This window comes from Halichoeres trimaculatus, unplaced genomic scaffold (assembly GCF_033239565.1).
Source record: "Halichoeres trimaculatus isolate MK-OKI-2021-1 unplaced genomic scaffold, fHalTri1.1 fHalTri1_scaffold_15, whole genome shotgun sequence".
In the NCBI taxonomy this organism is placed as follows: domain Eukaryota; kingdom Metazoa; phylum Chordata; class Actinopteri; order Labriformes; family Labridae; genus Halichoeres; species Halichoeres trimaculatus.
The window spans coordinates 17,150,594-17,169,568 of NW_027437193.1; the positions used below are offsets into that span (position 1 = coordinate 17,150,594).

The 18,975-nt window shown below is 39.6% G+C and overlaps 1 protein-coding gene across 4 annotated transcripts in view; it reads right to left on the minus strand.

Moving 5' to 3' along the window:
- LOC141804141 (solute carrier family 12 member 7-like) overlaps nt 1-18,975 on the minus strand; it is a 35,743-nt gene that overhangs the window by 2,454 nt on the left and 14,314 nt on the right. For 2 of the 4 annotated variants that reach the window (XM_074688439.1, XM_074688438.1), the window contains exons 4-23: nt 15,661-15,807; nt 14,871-14,925; nt 12,760-12,890; nt 12,547-12,671; nt 12,365-12,469; nt 10,850-11,061; nt 10,563-10,742; nt 9,784-9,882; nt 9,636-9,693; nt 9,311-9,485; nt 8,695-8,813; nt 8,477-8,575; nt 8,224-8,343; nt 6,417-6,521; nt 5,606-5,774; nt 5,232-5,427; nt 4,599-4,768; nt 2,504-2,635; nt 2,270-2,377; nt 1,714-1,806 (exon numbers count right to left, since the gene is read on the minus strand). In XM_074688439.1, the coding sequence (XP_074544540.1) occupies nt 1,714-1,806; nt 2,270-2,377; nt 2,504-2,635; nt 4,599-4,768; nt 5,232-5,427; nt 5,606-5,774; nt 6,417-6,521; nt 8,224-8,343; nt 8,477-8,575; nt 8,695-8,813; nt 9,311-9,485; nt 9,636-9,693; nt 9,784-9,882; nt 10,563-10,742; nt 10,850-11,061; nt 12,365-12,469; nt 12,547-12,671; nt 12,760-12,890; nt 14,871-14,925; nt 15,661-15,807 (2,598 nt within the window). The remainder of the gene's footprint in view (nt 1-1,713; nt 1,807-2,269; nt 2,378-2,503; nt 2,636-4,598; nt 4,769-5,231; nt 5,428-5,605; nt 5,775-6,416; nt 6,522-8,223; nt 8,344-8,476; nt 8,576-8,694; nt 8,814-9,310; nt 9,486-9,635; nt 9,694-9,783; nt 9,883-10,562; nt 10,743-10,849; nt 11,062-12,364; nt 12,470-12,546; nt 12,672-12,759; nt 12,891-14,870; nt 14,926-15,660; nt 15,808-18,975) is intronic. The other 2 variants (XM_074688442.1, XM_074688440.1) reach the window with 1 other exon arrangement.

An 18,975-nucleotide genomic window follows, 5' to 3' on the forward strand; every position in this document is an offset into this window, starting at 1 on the left:
CAGATCATGGGATAAAACATTACACACTTCTCTTGAGTACTTCTCTGTATTTCAGTTTGATTTATGAGACCATTCTGACCACAGAGAAAAATCACAAACATAGACATCATTGTAAATACACAACTTCTGAAGGACATGGTGATGTTAGAAGAAAGTATTGATGACAGTCAAGGGGTGATGTTGATGATGAACTTGGCGTGGAAAGAAAATGCAGATGCACAAGTTGCCTCTGTCAGTGAAAGAGTGAACACTCAAGGTTGTTTATGTGAGCCTAGTAAAAACGTGATGTATAAAAGAGAGCTGTTGGGGGACAAAAAAGAGAGATCTAAACTAGTCTGCACATTAACACACACACGCTAACATACACACTTTTTAACATGCCAGTCAAATGGAAAATACATATTCTGTTTTTCTAAAAATGACTGCAGCTCGTCTTTCTTTGACAATAACTTTATATATCTAATTAAATTGCTTTAGGAATTTACCCTTATATGACAAATGTATGATTATGAACTATCTGTAACGAGGAGATATAATGAGCATTTTTTGGGCCCCAAAGTAGCTTTATATGATTTACAGGTTCAACAGGTCTCTTTTAGAAAACCCTTATTCTACTCTTTGCTGTCTCTTTAAGGCTCCCTGCCCCACGAATGGCCTTCCCTCTGATTGGCCAGCCTCCTGGAGGCCCTGTCGGGGGACAGAAATGTGGACAGACCTTGGTGTTTGAGGCCGTACGTACAGATGTGTGATGTGTGAGGATGTCTGAAGTCTTGTTCTTATTGGGGTAGTGTGACCACAGGCTAGACTGACCAGCAGGAGAATGGCGCCGTGGGGCTAATCGTGCTTGAGTATAGCATGGTATGGATGGCCAGTGTGACTGTATCCTCAGTTTGTCATGACCTCAACTTTTCAGTAAGTCCTGAGAAGATTTTTAGAGCTTATATTTTAAACATAAAGTAACAATGCTGGATGTCCATATTTAAAGTGCTGATTTTCAAACCTCTGCATATTCACATGATGGGCAAATCCTGAAACTGTCTGTAAACTGGTTGAAACAGTCCATTCTAGCAGCACAAGATCTATACAAGACATGCTGAAATGATGAGATCATGATTATGAGGATCTCCTAATTGGATCCCGCACTTTATACACTGGATCTCAAACATGTAAATCAAGATATAAATCATCATATTTAAATTCTTATTTAATTTGTCTCTCAAAAAAAGGTCGCACCCTTGATGTTTTTAAGCACTGACGGATCTGAAGTTCAACTTAAGTTTCAAACAGCCAGTTTCAAGGCATCCCTAGATGTTGGTTTAATATGTGTCCAAGCTGCCCTGCTGGGGCATGGTTTGCAACAGTTTCTTTCCCACTCTGTTTAAGAAAAGTCTATGATAATATATTACCACAGAAGCAGACATATTTTACATGTCATATAACACTGCTGTATTTGAGAGTGCAAAATCTGAGTTGATGTTATTGTCAGTGACCCTCCACCAGCACCTCAGTGATGATTTGTCTTCCTGCAGTGGCAGCTTTTGGCCCCTGTGTCTCAGCCCAGGCAGCAGTGAATAAAGGGTGCTGTGTACAGTGCTGTCTGAGACCATGCAGAAGTTATGAATGGATGAAGATGCATGAATTATGGCATGAGAAGTGGGGGGACCAAATGACATCAGTGTTGGCTTCAAACAGCTGTTTGATTGCCATGGCTACCTCTTCCTCTGGTATGCATGGGGTGTTGAGGGAAGGAGGAGGCGACTTCTTCCTCTTTATGGAGTGACGCGACTCATCTGTGATGCTCTGAATCTGAACCCGTGGTCCAGTTACAAAGCGAGGACGGAGGAGGAAAAGTTCAAAGGTCAAGGTCACAGGTTGAAAAGGGGAATGACTCTTCTTTTGTTTTCTCTGGTTGGATGACTTTAAAGATGGGATGTGTTTCCACTTTTTGAGATTTATTCTATGTTTTAAAATGTTTTAAAATCTTTTTTTTACAAGTGTGTCATAGCTGTTTTAACACTGCTGCATGTTTGTAGTACAAGAGTTTGTTTCATTGTTTTTATTCAACTAATTCAACTATTCCATGATAAATCTTGTTATTATGACAACAAAATCAAATTGTGCCCATTGAAGCACACAGTTTATATTAAATAATGACCCACATGTACTGTCCTTGTTATGCGTGTCATGACATAAATATCTGCACCTTACCTGTTAATTTTTACACTGTTGTATTTACAGTGTAAATAGTGTGATGTGGGTGTAACATTACCTCTCTTTCTCTCTCTGTGCGGGACAGCTGCATCTGTTTTAACATCTTTGACCTCTGCTCCATGATCAGCGTTTTCTCGTACGTGAAGGCAGAGATGTCACTGTCATGCTAGAGGAAAACACACAACAAACTTTAAAATCTGCTGCAGTCTGTGTGGTGTCTGTGTGGTGTCATAATCTCCACTACCAACAGGAGAAACTAATTTATGGATGGCTGACTTGTGAAGTGCCTCACCATCTCCACCACTTCCACCTCTGCATCCAGGCGTAGATGGTAGAGAAACTTCTGGAGGTCTTTCTTCATCTGGATTGAATTATCGTCCATCTGGGCCACTGTGAAGATTCTCATTTTACATTTCCTCCACACCTGTAGAAGAACAAGACTGTGTCAGCATCAGCAGCTTGATAAACAGTTTTTACAGTACGGAGCACCTGGCAGAAAGAAAAGTGAACATTTTTCTAACTTTTCTAGGTCTAGAGGGTCAGAGCAGTGTTGGATTAAAAGCTGATAGCCTTTTCACCACAATACATATTGGTTCAGAAAGAATGCAATTTAGAGTATTTGATCAGAAATTATGGCAAATTAACTAGGGCTGAACAATAAATCAAATTTAAACTGACATTGCAATATAATAAAAGGCAATTTTCAAATCGCAAAGGCTGCAATTTAGAAAAAAGAAAAGTTTTAAAGTGCATTAAAAAAGTACAATCCACACATTTACATATTTCAGTGGCTGAGCCGTAATTTTGTCTTTATTAACAGTTCTGCACTTTACTTTGTGTTTTTTTTTTACTGATAAGAGATTAGTAAGATTTTTATACATTTGATATTTTTATTTATGTTCACATAGTGTTTCTTTTTCATTTAGTAAAGCAGTGCACTCCACATGTTGACATATTTCAGTGGTTGAGTCAGAGATTTGGTCTTTTACATTTCTGCACTTAATTTAGTGTGAGATTCACAGAAGAGAAGATTCCTATCAATTTTTCTGATTATTGTACATACCAGGCCTCTTGTTCTGCAGTGCTTTGTTCCTTTCTCTGATTTAATTTAAGGAAATTAATAATAATTTTATTACACATCTACAAGGCTTGAAGTTAAATCAATTGGTCACTTTTCTACTGTGTTTGTAATAGATAAAGATATGTTATTCATATCAGTTCATCTCATTTCATCATAAAATGTAGGACTGGCCACCAGGAAAGACTTGTGTATATATTGATAGTATCCTTTGTTGTGTTGGTCATATGATAAAACATTTTATTGCTTGTGTTTAGTAAACAATGTAGAAGACACACACATCCCCCCTAAAAATCGCATGCTAACTCACAATTGCAACATTGGTCCCAGAAAATCGCGATTACATTATTTTCCAAAATCATTTAGCTCTAAAATCAACACAACATGGAGCACACTCATCAATCCTGCCCAGCAGAGGGCACTAAATACCAGGGTAATGCAGTGTAATATATATATATATATATATATATATATATATATATATATATATATATATATATATATATATATATATATATATATATATATATATATATATATATATATAGTGTTTTATATGGAATCATAACCCATCACCATATTCCACAAGGTGAAAAACTTGTTCAAAGTGATGGGCAAAACTATGTAAAACTTGCTGCACTGGTTGTTTTATTGCTCTAAGGCAAGTTGCTATCTGGAACTGAAAAAGGGTTTTCTAAGTGCAAATCATGCCAAAGGTTAAGAGTTTAGAACTAAATGGCTTTTTGTTTTAATAATTTCAGAAGCAATTTAAACACGGCTGAGGAGGAAGTTAGAAAGTAGAAAAACTGTCACAGCGCTGTGAGGAAGTTTTAATCAGGTTATTTCAAAATAAAGTTTAATTTTCTTGTAAGTTTAAAAAATCATTCTGGTCTTAATTACAATAAGTTAAAATCTAATAATTAAGTTTTTTTTAAACGATATACATATATAAATATGTATATACAGAATTCTTCATGAAATTTGGTCCTTGGTAACAATCGTCTGTTTTCATCATTTGTTCATTTTAGAATGAGCTCCAAATAACATCAACCGGACTGCTTGGTGGAAACGGGGCTCTAGTCTGGCACCACTTTGGAAGGGTCCCAAAAAATGGGACAGCTCATCTCAGTTATTTGGGAATTTGTCCTCAGATTAGTCAGTGGAAATGCCATAAAATGTGTGCAGTGCTGAGACGAACCAAACTGAACCGCTTGGTGGAAACAGGGCGTAAGTTTCCTCATGTAAAACTGATGATTACATTTTTCCAAAAAATAAGTGAGTATTTTACTGAAAGACAATGTACAAAAACCTTGTGTTGACTCAGGAGAAATGGCAGCAGCATGAGCAGTCCACCATCATGTACAATCCACCACACGTCTATGTTTCCTTCCTTCAGACGCTCCTGGTTTCCTGGGAAATGGTCAATGTTCTTGGCAACCAGCAGGGCCTGATGAGCTGCTGTCGTCTCTCTCACTGTCTCTGTGAAGAGACAGAGGAAGAACAAGTTAAATGTATTTAAACTCAGCACATTTACAACATTGAAGGTTGACCCAACACTCAGTTTGTCAAAAAAATAAAATCTGTTCTGAGAATAATGTGTTCATCTGGTGAGCTAAGCAAAGTCAAACAATCATTGTAAAGTGTTTCCAGTTCTGTGTCTCCCTCTGCTGTCATCCTGACTTTCTTTCTGTCCTCTTTTCATGTGCAGAGAACAAAACTCTCTTTGATAATGTTATCAGATGAAATCCTGAGAAAAGTCTCCAGAGAAAAAACAACCATCTATTTACAGATCAGAGAAAATGCTTATTACACCTCTTTAAAAATGGATTAACTAAATTTTTGGAAGAAGTTATCATAACAGCATTACATGTGTGCTGAATCTGGTGATTAATGCTGTGGTGCTGTCTAGTTGTTGTGTTTGCAAATGTAAAGACACGCCTACCTATAAAGTTCCTCCTTGCTAAGGAGTCTCTAGCGTGTTTCCAGCCTGCAGGCCAGGCCATCAGGACAGCATTGTGTTTCATTCCTCCAAGTCCAGCAGACTGGATGAGCAGAGAGAAACCATCTCGGAGGTTGGATGACACTACCACGTGAGAGAAACCCTTCATCTTCTCTGCCACCATGGCTGCTTTTAGGTTCTGCAGGAGATAAGCAGAGCAGGGAGAGGGTGAAAAGACACTTAAATGTTTGTGAGAGGTGAAAATAAAAATACAATTGTCTCATTTCTATCTCAAGCTATGTATGACCGATTAGCATCTACTTGCTTTGCAGCCCTCTGGGGAACGAAAGAGCAGACGGCTGGACATGTTGACAAACCTGCTCTCCAGTCTTGGCATCCTTCCCTCGGGTCATGTAGGTTCCCTCTAGCACTGAACAGACGATGGTCAGCCCTTTTCCTGCTTTCAGCTGCGTGCTGAAGGAGAGGAGGCGAGGGTGTTTCACTGCTAGGTCTGAGTCCAGCTTACACAACACCAGCAGCTGAGGCCTGAGGGGACAAGACATGAAACAGTTGCATGCTCAGGAGGGGTGGAACACTGACTGTGGGGAAAAAAGTAGACGGTCTGAAGGAATCAGATGAATCTACCCTTGAGTTAATGTTGCATGCTTTTTGTTACTGTTTGTTTTACATTTGTTATCTTCTTATTATTTCCCTTTCTCAAATGCCTTCTCTACTTGTGCCCGTGTTATGCAGAATTTGCACAGTATTTCAGGGGAAATTTATCTCAAGGAGTTGTTTTTAACAAAAAATTTTTTCATCAACATTACATGAAATTACATAGCCGACAAATAAAATGAGCTGAATCACAAAATTGAATCACAACCAATCCAGGCTGGACTCAAGGTTTGGTGACAGGACTACAACAGTACTGCCAGTGGAGCCTGGCTACCTTAGACTTTTCATTTCAGACTGTGATGTTGTTTCATGTTACAATTTTTGCAGCTAATTTCATGAAGTCATATTTAAAAATTACTGTTCTCATGAATTCCTGTCTTAAAAAAAAAAAAAAAAAGTTTAAACATTGTGTTAATCTTTCAAACTTTTTTTCCCAAGAACTAAGGTTTTGCAGTCAGTTTCCTTTGACTTAATGTCTTAATCAAAGGAAAGTGTATCATGTCTCTGGCTTACCTCCAGTTTTTGGTGTGTAGCGGTGCCTCCTCCAGCCTGATGAGAGCATATCGCGCTGCATTCAAGGACAGACCTCTGATCCCGTCTCCCCATTCCTTCACAGCTCTGAAAACAAAACGTTACACACAGCAAAGATTTACTTTTTCCCCCCCCCCCGAGTGTTGATGGGTAGGAAGTCAATGCCAGCCTTGGAGGAGATAATATGCCAAACCTCTTTTATTGTCAGATAGAAACCTTTGGTATCACTTCACATAGCCAACCATGTTTTAAAGACACAGGAGTTTACTGACTGAATATGAGACAGCCGCTAGAAAATTAACGATCAGATATTCTTAATTCAACAACATGTAAGATGTATCTAGGTGTTTAAAATCAGTAAATATCATTCTTTTAACCACATATTATGTGTACTAAAAAAGAAGAAATGAACTTTCTTTTAACTTTAGAGGTAGAGTCTGCAGAAATAACCCTGCTCAATCGTCACTTCTGGGCCTTTGTACATGTGTGTCAGTGTCTCCATCTGCCTAGAACCCTCGCCTCTGCCTATATGCTGATGTTTTGGTTGTATCCAGACTTTTCTGGGTGAAGAGTAAGCGTGACTGCGCAAGTGACTTTGCATGTTGATTAGCAAATGGAAGAAACTATCCTGAGCGGCTACAATAGTGGACGTAGCACGGAGGATGAAAAACAACCAAAGTGAGACGAAACAGACAGATTAACCAGGATGAAGCTTGGATCAACTTTCACTCGCTTTTGGGCACTTGTAGAAAAGCTTGGGGACAAAGAGCGACGCGAGTTTGCTTGTGCTGACATGTGATGCTACTGGTGGTTGCCAGACCTAGTGAATGTCTTCATGTCATAGGCAACAGGTGTGTGCTACCGCTGGCACTGATCCAAGGAGGAGGAGACCAGTTTAAGGCCCCGTTTGCAAGACAACGTTTCATCTGAAAACGCTAAAACGCAGTGAAAAAAATCTGCGTTTACACGGAAACGCTGATGGACTGAAAACGCTGTAGTAAGCATGCCAGGCCAGTAGGTGGTGCTATAACTGTCTTGTCCAGGAGACGCTTTTGGGAGATCTCCGCCCAAGTAGAGTTGAGCTGATCATCTGGTGTATTGGGGAATACTAAGTTGAAAAGTGGAGCAACAGATGCACATTTTGTTGAAAGACAGTCAGCAGATACAGCAGATTGAGCAGCACAAGCACAACACGGTAGTTAACGAGGATCATAACTACGGTACTGTTGTCCTGTTGTATGCGTGCCCGAGGCGGAGTGTAACGTCAGCGTTTCCACTGAAAACACCGGCTACTGTTTACACGGCAATGGTGTCGGGAGCGTTTCAGAAAAATCCCACTCTGGAGGCCGTTTTCAAAAGTTTGCATTGTAGGTTGGTTGAAACTGCGTTTCCGTGTAAACGCGAGGCTGAAACTAGTGCTGCACGATTTGGGGAAAAGGTGCGATTTGCGATTAGGTGGACAATATTGCGATTCCGATTGTGCTTGTGATTTAATAAAAAAAGTTGTGTCTACAGACTTGCTTGGTTATCATGGAGAAAAATCTGAATCGCATGTGCTGACATTGCGATTGCGATTGCGATAATCGTGCAGCCCTAGCTGAAACGCAACAAAACTTTTGCGTTTCACCCTAAAACCGTTGTTGTGTAAACGTCCCCTAAATTTGTGTTTGCAAACAAGTACTAAAAATTCCTGCAGACCCTACCTTTAATTACAAAATGAACAATGAGTGGTTGAACATTTAATGAGCTTTAAAGCAGCCGTAGCTTGATCTTTAACCTGAAGACTCACCCTCTGTACTCAATGTACTTGTAAATACATCCGGCTATCAAAATGGCCACCAGAGCATAGTACCAGGAGGAGATGAACATGAGAGAGAGACACAGACTCATCCCCAAGAAAGATAGGGTCCTACAGAAAAGACAAGCAGTGCATAATATTATAAAAAGGTTAAGAAAAAAATAACCGTCTTCAGTCCATAGAAAGTTTGAATCTGGTGCAGTTTACTGGATGTATTCTGTCACAGAGTTGAATCTGTTCTCACCAGTGATAGAACTTAAAGCGAGGTCTCCAGTTGGGGGTTCTGAGCAAAGTCTGAACAGCACAGGCCAGATTCACAAACAGATAGCACATGAGGAAAAACCTGAGTATGGAAAGAGAGGGAACAAAGTGATTCAAAGCCTTGCATTCAGGAAACAATGCCTCAGAGATTATCAGCAGCTTCTACAGAGAGAGACGTTTAAATAGTGCTGGATGTCTCACATGGAGAGGATGGGAGCCACAGCATCCAGAGAAGCTATCAGGATTCCTATCTCACAGATCCCGACAGTGAGCAGCAGAGCCCAGGTCGGCTCACCGTTAGCTTTCCCGTGACCGAAGATCTGTGAATGAGATGTGTCAAGAAAGGTGGTCTGTCACAGTGCTCTTCATCAGTGGTTCCTAATGTCTGGTTTGGATCTCCTGGTCTATGATGTGGAGTGGCAAAATACTTCCCAAAAACTTTTAAAATGGGACATTTTACCCATCATGGTAAAGTTTTATACAAAACAGGGTTTTAATTTTATGTAAATACTTTCAAACAGGACATGTTTGATCTGTTTTCCACAATTCTTGGTTGTCACAAGACCCTGAGTCGACTAAAACATCCCACACCTAAAAACAAATTAGTTTTGTAAGTGGGTCTTACACTAAAAAAGCAATTTTATGTTTTTGATTTTCTGCTGGTGTTTCACATTAAAAGCTTTCAATTAAGAGAAAGAATCACATCTTTCATTGGACAGTAATCTCTGAGCAGCTTTGACCTCTTTTTCCTTTAGTAGTGGTAGTTGTAGTTTTGAAACACACATAGGATTCAAACCCCAAACACATCAAAACTCACCTGTAAGAATGGGATGATGCCGTCCCGAGCGATAGCCTGTAACAGCAGGGGAGCACCAGTAAGGCTTTGAAGTCCCGCCCCACAGCAGGAGAAAAATGAGCCAATCACGATCACCCACGGTGACGGCCAGGCCAGGACACCTATGACCGGAGTTTTCTTTACCGACAAACCAAACCTGAAACAAACCACAGGAATGGACACAGTGAGGAAGGATTGCTCCATGCAGTGTTTGATGACAAGGGGGGTTGGGTGTCAGTTATTCAGAAGGATACTGTATAACAGATTTTTACACACTGACACCTAAGTGGATTCAAAGTGCTCTTACTTGTCTCTGAGCACCACTCCTTCGATACAGGCTCCAAATAAAACCACGCAGGAGATGTCTAATCAAAAAGTTAAGGTGGAAATACCTTCAACATTTTGTTTACTATGTAGTGAAAATGTAATTTGCTTGAGATCAGTGTGAAAGATACAGATGAATGAGGTAGTCAGGATGGCCATGATGGTTCCAATGGGGATCGACCTCTGAGGGTCTCTGAGATCACCTGACCTGTTAGAACCAGCCATTATACCTGAAACACACACAGCCACAAAAAAGTCACAGTAAAGCCTGGTTGAAAGTAGAATGACACAGCAAACATTTTATTAAATGCAAAATATGACTATTACATTAAAAATGCAAATACTACAATGTTATCTAATTAAAGGCACAATTTAATAATTGAAGATGGCAATATGTTTGAAAACAGTTAGATCAAGGCCATGTTTACCATAGTGTAACGTGTTGCATTTATACTATAACACTTGTTTGCCTTTTTAGACTTGGGGAAGACTTGATGATGAGGTGCTTTTTAGTTCTTTTTTTCTCAATGTTATTCCCGTTTTTGCTTTTTAGAGACAGAAATTAAAACAGTTGTACATTTATAGATAAATGTTACCTGTTTACAGTATTTGAGGAATGTACCCTTTACTGTGGATTATATGACTTTTACATTTCTACAGTTTCTTCAGTTTCTTTTAGCAGACATTTTTGTCCAAAGCTACGTACAACACAAGCAAGAATTTAGTCAAACCGAAAAAGGGCTACAAATTATTTGGCTGCAGTTGCTGCCATGAAGTGCAAGATTTTATTTTATTTTTTTCAGATAATTTCCATCCATGTTTAGCAGATAAAGCTTTTACGGTAATGCTCCAAGTGTAATTTGGGGAGCCTAAAAATTATGTCTGGTGTTTTAATAGCTTGATTCTCTACCTGTGACAGAGGGGAAGTATATTCCAACCAGCAAAGTGAAGTAAGTAGCGATGTCATTAAAGACAAAGTTTTCCTTTATGTCCGCTGGCATTTTTGTTTCCATCTCTGGGTCGTCTACAGAAGGCAGGTTTTTCTTCTCTATGGGCACACCAGCTGGAGCATATTCACCCCACAGGTTATCTAACAGGAAAACAGACAGGGTAAACATTAGGATTCCCAATTTAAAAAAAAAAAAAAGTTATCTCAAACTGGAATAAGTTTAAGGAAAACTTTCTCAGCCTGATCACCTTTGATGACTCCGCTCAAGAGGCCAGGTATGGCCTTGATCTCTGTAAGGTTGTTATTGTTGAAAAATGGATCACAGGTTGCGTTTGGATATTCAGTTTCACAGAAGATGCTCCACAGATCGGTAGTCGAAGTAATGTTTTTCACCTCTTGTGTCTTTGCACAGGTTTCAAACTTATCATTCCTCAGGGTTTTGTTTCCCAGAAGACAGACTCTGAAAGAGGAGAGAGGACAGAGATATTCATTAGAACAGCTGATGCCAATGACTAGCTTGTGACAAACCACACACTTAGAGGTTAGCCTTTTTTTTTTTTGGGATGAGAAATGCATTCTCTTGAATTTGCTGTCAAAGTTGCAAAAGGAATTAGTTCCTCATTTGACTGAAAAGGCTGAATCGACACCACAAAAAAAGGGTAAAATAGAGTGGATGACATGCAGCTCATACTGTGGCAGGTATGCTCAAAGGTACTTCAACCACCATGTGAGCCAAATCTTCCTGGAGCAAAACATGTAGACTGTTCAGAATTATGTAGTTTAATTTTTTTAATGTGTGATTATTATAATCAGTATATTATACTGTATTTTCATATGCAATGACTGGCAGGGGGTAACACCCCTTGCTGCTAAAGAAAGTACGACTGTGTGAATCAAATACTAAAATTACGTGTCTTTGTCTTACTACGCCTGTGTACTTCCCCAACTGTTGAGGTTTCTCTTCAGTACAGTAAGATTTTACGGGCACCGGTTTCGGAGTCACCTCTTAGCTTCTCTCATTTTCTCTCCTCTCTTCTGATATTAAAACACTCTTAGCTCAGAAATATGTTGGCACACCATAAGAAATAGTTGTTGTGGACGCTGTCACACTTGCAAACCGTTGAGCACGCTTCAATTCTCTGCTTTGGCAGAGAGGTGGGCTTCGGCACGGTTTGCTTCATGCACGAGCACAAGCACGCGGGCGGCGCGTGTGATCCCTGACGTATGATCACCGCGAGCGCATCTCTCGACAATCATTCTAAATGAAGCAGGGATGTTAGAGGGCGTAGTCGGTGAAAAATGACTTACCATTAGTCCAAAAGTCTCTAAAGTTATAGCAGTGCTCTCTGTGTCTCATTGTGCTGACTCTGATAAGTGTTGAGATCGCGCTTCATGCAAACAGATGCTTCACGATGACGTAGGCGGGCCATGCGCGTGTGTGATACCCGCTAAAGTCTGGTTCATATTGGGGTAGTGTGACCTCTGACCGTACTCTCCAGCTGGGGAACAGCACTGCAGGGGGCGCAATCCTGCTTAGGCACTGCACTGTTTGGATGGTCAGTGTGACCGCGCCCTAATGTGGCACTGATTTGACCTGGTTTACAGGGGCTTGGCAGGAGGTCTTGGTTTCAACCTCCTGGCCCCTTTTCTGTACATCATTCACCTCTGTTTCCTGCTCTATCAACTTTCTTATTACCTGTAAATAAGGACATAAATATTCCCAAAAATGTTTTTAAAAAACGAGTTATCCAATCGTAGCTTACGTAAACTCTGGAGGTTCAATGGCAGTTTTGATGACCCCAGCGTAAGTCGCCATGATGGAGAGGAACACACAGGCGAGAAACACCAGAGCCAGTTTGTTCACATACCTGCAGGGAGAAGAGGAATTTATATGACTGTCTGTTGCTGAATTTATATGTTAGTTTGTGAATTTTTCAAGACTTACTTCACCCCAACAAACACCACCAGTGCCATGAGGAGGAGGCAGCATGTGCCATAAACACGCATGTTGTTGGGCCCTGCTGAGTCCTCGCCCTCTTTAACCACGGGTGCAGTTGGAACAATGTACAGCTGGAACAGAGAAGGCGCAAAGAGGAGAGTAAGTGTGGCTCTGATACATTACAGAAATTAATATCCCTGTAACAGAGCAGGAAAATACCAGCAGTATCTCAATGGTGCCCAGGATGTACAGGGATCCAGCAAAAGTGGTCCCCAGGTAGAAGCAGAGACCCACTGCCCCTCCAAACTCTGGACCCAGAGATCTGGAGATCATATAGTACGAACCACCAGCTGCAAGACATAAAGTTATGGTAAGACAAAAGCATGTTAAGAAGCTTCTTCTGCCTGACTTAGTTTGGAGGGCTTCAGGGCCAAAGTCCACTGAAGCCTCTTGTTGTTCCCCCAGCTCTGTGCTCACAGTTAAAAACAAGTTCAACTCATAAATCACTGCTACAACCATCAGTGTCACTTCTCCAGTGCTAACAAATCTAAATTGAGAAAGGGTGGGACTTTGGATATCAGCTTCAACAACAACTGCGCAAGTCCTCACAGAGGAGGATGACCACCTTTGTTTTAAAATCTGCAGGTCAGGAGCTGCTGCTAATGATACAACACATTTCCAATTAACTGCTACTACTTATAACAATCCCAATGGAAACAAGAAATCTGTGAGACAACTGTCCAACCCTACTATAGTAAGTGAAACACTCTAAGATTGAAATTGTGGGCGTTGACGGCCTGTATTTGTGCAGATAGTGGACATAGGCCCGCACGTTATGGGGTTATTTTCAAAATAGCTTTTGATGTGTGTCAATTATTTAATGCCTGAATCTTGGTTTATATGAAAATTAGTCTAACAATCCACTAAACCAAAGGCAATACAGTAAATATTATTTTGCCATAGACTGTACAATATGTAGACATAGTGTTTGTGGCATTACCGGTTTGTTTCTGAGACAGAGCTGTGAGGCCTGTCACTAACTAGAACTGACTTGGGCCATACTAATAATGACAAACTCCAGAAAACCTAAATTGGAGTTAGGATCAGGTAAAGAGACAGGTCTTTGGCATATTTCAAGACAGGTAGATAGAGATATGAGCTATTTGGTTTTTGAACCGTGCTGTCATTATGTTTATGCTTTGTTTTTTGGCTTGGTGTGTTTGTAGTTTCTGCAGCCTGCCTCACGCGGACCCTCAAAGAATTGTAGTTTTTTTCAAGGGTTTTAGAGCTGAAGTTGATGCTTTTTTTTTTTTTTATTTTATTTTATTTATTTTTTTTAAATCTAATCTAATCCTAGTCACTGGCTTAACACTCCTAAAACAAACAAGTCTTTGTTAAAATTATGTCTCAAGTTCTTTAATTATTGGGTGACTGTATTCTGATAACCCCAGAAGAGGACACCCTACTGTAAAAATATCCAAAGATACTTTGAGATGGCAAAGTAGCATGCTTTGCAACATGCTCAAATAAAAAGACAAAGAGAGGTAGCCTTTTCCTCAAAAACACATTTCTATTGAACAAAAATACTAATAATACCTTAAAATCTTTTTAGACTAAAAGAACTATAGGGGTTATCTTAAGTGGGTGTTTTTGTAAAATTAAAAAAAAGGGGGCAGGGGGGTATTTTTCATGGTTGCTGTTTTGATCTGAGAAAGGGAGTGGCCTGGGTCTCTCCCGTCATGATGCATGCTGTATGCACGCTCAACATGGTGACAAGTAGGTTCATTGGAATACTGACAGTGACCCAGTGCAGTGCAGTGCTATATTATGAATATCAATGATCTGTAGAACAAGTAGGGCAAAACCAGGACATTTTAAGGACATCCCACCAGACATAATTTTATGAACAAAAAAAGGAGGACATGTCCAGGCGAAAGAGGATGTATGGTGCCCCCCATTTAATTCTTCAAATGTGTACTCTGAATATGACTAAGGAACCCAGAGGGTAACAGGCGTCTAAGCAGTTGTGTTTGCATCAAGCATAGACCCTTTCAAGGTATTTCAAGAGTAATTGGAGTGATTGTGTTGCCACCTGTTTCTCTACAACATATCTTGTCATTTCAGGGGCTCACATTTAGTCCCAAACATTTATTTTCCTTTATCATACTCCTTTTAGTGTCATTATTTGAGTACCAGTATAGAAATTACAGTAAGACAGCTAAAGAACATAATGTAATATAAGCATGAATCACTTTGCTGAGTATGTCAGTGACTTGAAATATTCCTGGTGCAAAAAAAAGGAAAAATGGATGCAAGATTTTATAACCTACCTGGGACCACTCCGTTGGTTGCGATGGCACTCATTGATATGGCTGTGAGCAGGGTCTGCATAAAAAAAAAAAAAAAAAAAAAAAAACAGAGATGATGTGTAGGAGAGAAGAGGGGTGAGAAGAGTGCACAGGACTTGGTGTCGTATTTTTATTTTCAACAGTAGAAATATAGAAAAGTGGGTTTACACATGAACTGTGGGGTTTTAAAAAGCTCTCAATACATACTGTACCCAAAGAGTTCAGTTCACAAAATAAGAACAAATGTTATACGTGCCTGTGTGTGTGTAGGGGGTGAGTGATTATTCATATCCCATCACATGAGTGCTGGGCAATTTGGTTCAAACTTTTCAAACAGTCAACTCTCTGTTTGGCCATGTGGGGCTGCTGACGTAAAAGCTGCAGTTGTAAATAAATTTAATTTTCTGCCTGTTTGAAGGACTCTCTGCTGAGCTCAGAGCAAGAGTAAGGCTGTCATGAATCCAAACCATAAATCCAGTGCAGTGTCTAAGTGGCTGTAAATCTCACTTTCATCTCAGAAATGTTATTGTTTTATTCAGGCGTTTAGACAAAGACTTCAGACAAAGACTGACAGAGAGAGACTCGTCTTTTTCCTCAGTTCTTCACAGAATCATTGTGACCACTTGACACATCTTGTTTATTCAGTGATACAACACATCTGATTTTATTCACCCAACAAACTCTCCCTGCAAACTGCCTCCAGCGATGGTCTCCACATTGTATCATGGATACAAAACATGTTTTCAGATTTGCAGATTCATAAATGACTCACGCAGATGCAGCACATCGACACGATGGCGAAGGACCCGAGGATTCCTGCTGTACCCACGATCCAGGTGAGACGCAGGAAGAGAATCACACCCAGGATGTTCTGCATGCAGGGCAGATAAACACCAATGAAGGTGCCCATCTGAGAGACCTGTGGGAGGAAAAACAAGAACAAACCACAAACCAGTAAAAATCCACATGTATACAGATGAGATGAGAGGAAATGTGGAGTAACTTCACTCAATAGAAATGTTGTTAAGCATTTTATACCTTTACATTGTGTGTAGGACTCTTGTATACTAAACAGACAATCCGATGTATGAAGAAAAACTTTAATCTGACCTTCAAAGAGCAGTATTTATACTCCCTTTATTAGAAGTTTTTGTACCCTTTAAATCAGTGCTGCGGACACCTGATTTCAGTGATATCAGCAGTTCACAAGAGATTAAGCATGCTCTGCAAAATCTGAAATCTAAAAAAAGAGCTTGTAAACATTAGATGTTGAAAAAAATGGTCTTCTATCAGACCAAATATGGGCCCTGTTTACCTGACAAATCCAGAAAAAAAGGTTTTCAGGTATTAAAGGGGAAAAAAATGTACCTGAATTGTTTATAGAACTTTTTTTGGAAAGTGCCAGAGGAGACAGGAAATGTCTTTTTTATTTGTTGTAATAAAAAAGTCTTTTAACAACTTGAAAAGCAAATGAAGCTCATATAAAGTCTACACACTCTTTATCTTGTTTTGAGCAAATTTTAACAATTTAAACAGTAACATAACCAATATGTAAAAGAAAAAATGACAAGAGAACGCAATACCTTGATGCTCATGTAAAACACATTTCACACCCTGAACTTCTGTAAGATGGGTTTACACAGAAATCTAACTTAATGAGAAAATGTCAAAGACATTTCATGTAGTGCTTTGAGTGCGGTCGATACACTCCGGTAAACAAAGCGACAACTGGCAGTACTCTCCTCTGTCCTTTCCATTTCACAGTGTCTTTAAAACAGAAGTAGAAATTCATTCTCCATAGAGCAACATGTGATGGTTACATCCTTTTACAAGCATTGTGGTACACATTTGTCTGTTTCTGCCAGAAAGAGGAGCAACTTTAACCAAAGGTATCATGCATAGTTTCTACAGCCAGATGCAGCGTTGGACAGGAGCATAGTCATGCAGAGATGCAGAGGTTCTTTGTTTGATTGGCACACTTCAGTTTTTATTTTTCTTCGGTAAATGTATGTTGAAAATTAGTTTTTATCTTCTGGCATCTCGTAGTAACTTAAGGTTCAATGATACTGGCCATACAATACACACACACAACCACAAGTAAATAAGGACAGTGTGGGCACTTAGCTTTAGGAGCACTAAATCAAAGCATTTATAAAATGCTTCCCTGAATCAACTTCACATTAATTTAATCCCTCTTTTACCAAACTATTTTTTGCTCACTAAATAAAAAAATTAAATGTTTAATTTCTGACCTACAATAAAATGAAAAAGAGAAATAACTCTCATTTTTAAAACTCACCACTAATTCTGCATACCCATAAAAGCTGTAGTTGCTTTCATGTCACAGTGGCTTGTAACTGAATGGTAACATTAAGATAATGATGCTAAAACCAGCCTGAAAACATTTCACTCTTTATGGTGGGGCTAAAATATTGAAACAACGTTTTAAGAAATAGAAATAAAATGAAAACTGTTTTGACACTTGTGCACCACATAATGAGCCACTACTCATTTTGCTTGTTGATTCACTAGAAGTAAAGAAAAAACTGTTTAACAAAAAAAGGAAAGAAAAATAGAAACAATCCTTTCAAAATATTATCCAAGAATTCACCATCCTGGCTCCAAATTTTCATTGAACATGAAGAAATGATTTGTACTCCACTTACTTGCGCATCATGGCAATCTTTTAATATTCATCCAGGATCTATCGCACTGCAATAAACAGACTGTTTCCCTTGCACTGCTTTCCTCTAAATCTATACATACCATTTTCCGTTTCACCATCACTTTGTTCTCTCCCTTCTCCACTGCACCCAGTTTGTCTAAATGCTGTGAAGCTCCTGATGGTGGTTTCCAGATCTCCCACATGTCCTCTCTTGTGTGTCACAAAGTTTTTCTCTGTGGTCTGTCTTTTGCCTAGCTTTAAACTCTTTGGATTGCCTGTCTGATGCTCTCCAGTCTTAAGCTTCAGATCTCCTCCAGCTATCACTCAGGGGGCGGGCCTCACCACAGCATCATCAATGCCTCAACACAAGTCAGCAGCACAGGGCCCTGACTCTGTCTCAACCAAAGAGTCTGGATGTGAAGCGTCAGTGGGACTAACAAAGAGGCAAGTATGGCATATGATCATCTAGTTTTCTTTGCTTGAAAGTGTGTAAGCATGCTGGTTTTGCTGTTGTCACTTTGGTACAAACACCATGACTTATGACTTGTGGTTTTGTGATTTTTTTCCTGTTTAGACATGGTGGGTATTCAACAGGCTGTGTATGGTATTTTTAGGAACAAGTACTTCCCCATTGCAATTGTATTTACTGCAAAGTGGGGACTTGGCTCTCTGTTAATACAGCCAGCTACCTCTGAGGTATAAATGACAACCATTCATTGAGTCACAGCCCAATCTCCAGGTTTGTTTTTTAAAGGACACTATCAGGAATAAAAAAGCACTTCATACTCTACAAAATAATCCTTATTTTTACATCCCTGTTTAAATCTGCTTTCACACGACTGCAGTGAACAAAAAGTAGCAATGTTTCAGTCCAGATAGTTGCAGAGATTAAAAAGGTTCAAAGGTCAAGCGTGGAGTTATGTGACATTTTGAGCTGTGGCTTATGTACCTCAGTCTCCATGTTGGAAAATCAATGCTACACTTTTGTCAGGCATGCTGATTATGAACTTACAGCTGACAGTTAGCTGGTGAAGGATTGGAGTTAGCTGTGCTTCCAACATAGAAGCTAACACTGCTCTGACTTATATACTGCTCAGCTGGTATAACAGCGCTTTTACTGACCTGTGATGGACACAATATCTGCATTTTCATATACTACGTTCTTTAATATATGCTGCACAAAACATCGCTTTGGGGGATTTTAAAATGCTTCATGTCATCATATAGCTTCACAGAGTGTTCTAAAAATGCAGCAACAATATTTCTGTAACACCATTCAGCTTTATCAATCAATCCTGCAGGATTGAAACCAATAAAAATGATGCAAAGAACAACCTGATTCTACCCATCATAACAAATCAGTCTATGGAATTTCAGCATACTGGACACACAGTGGCAAAAACTAGGGATGCACGATATTAT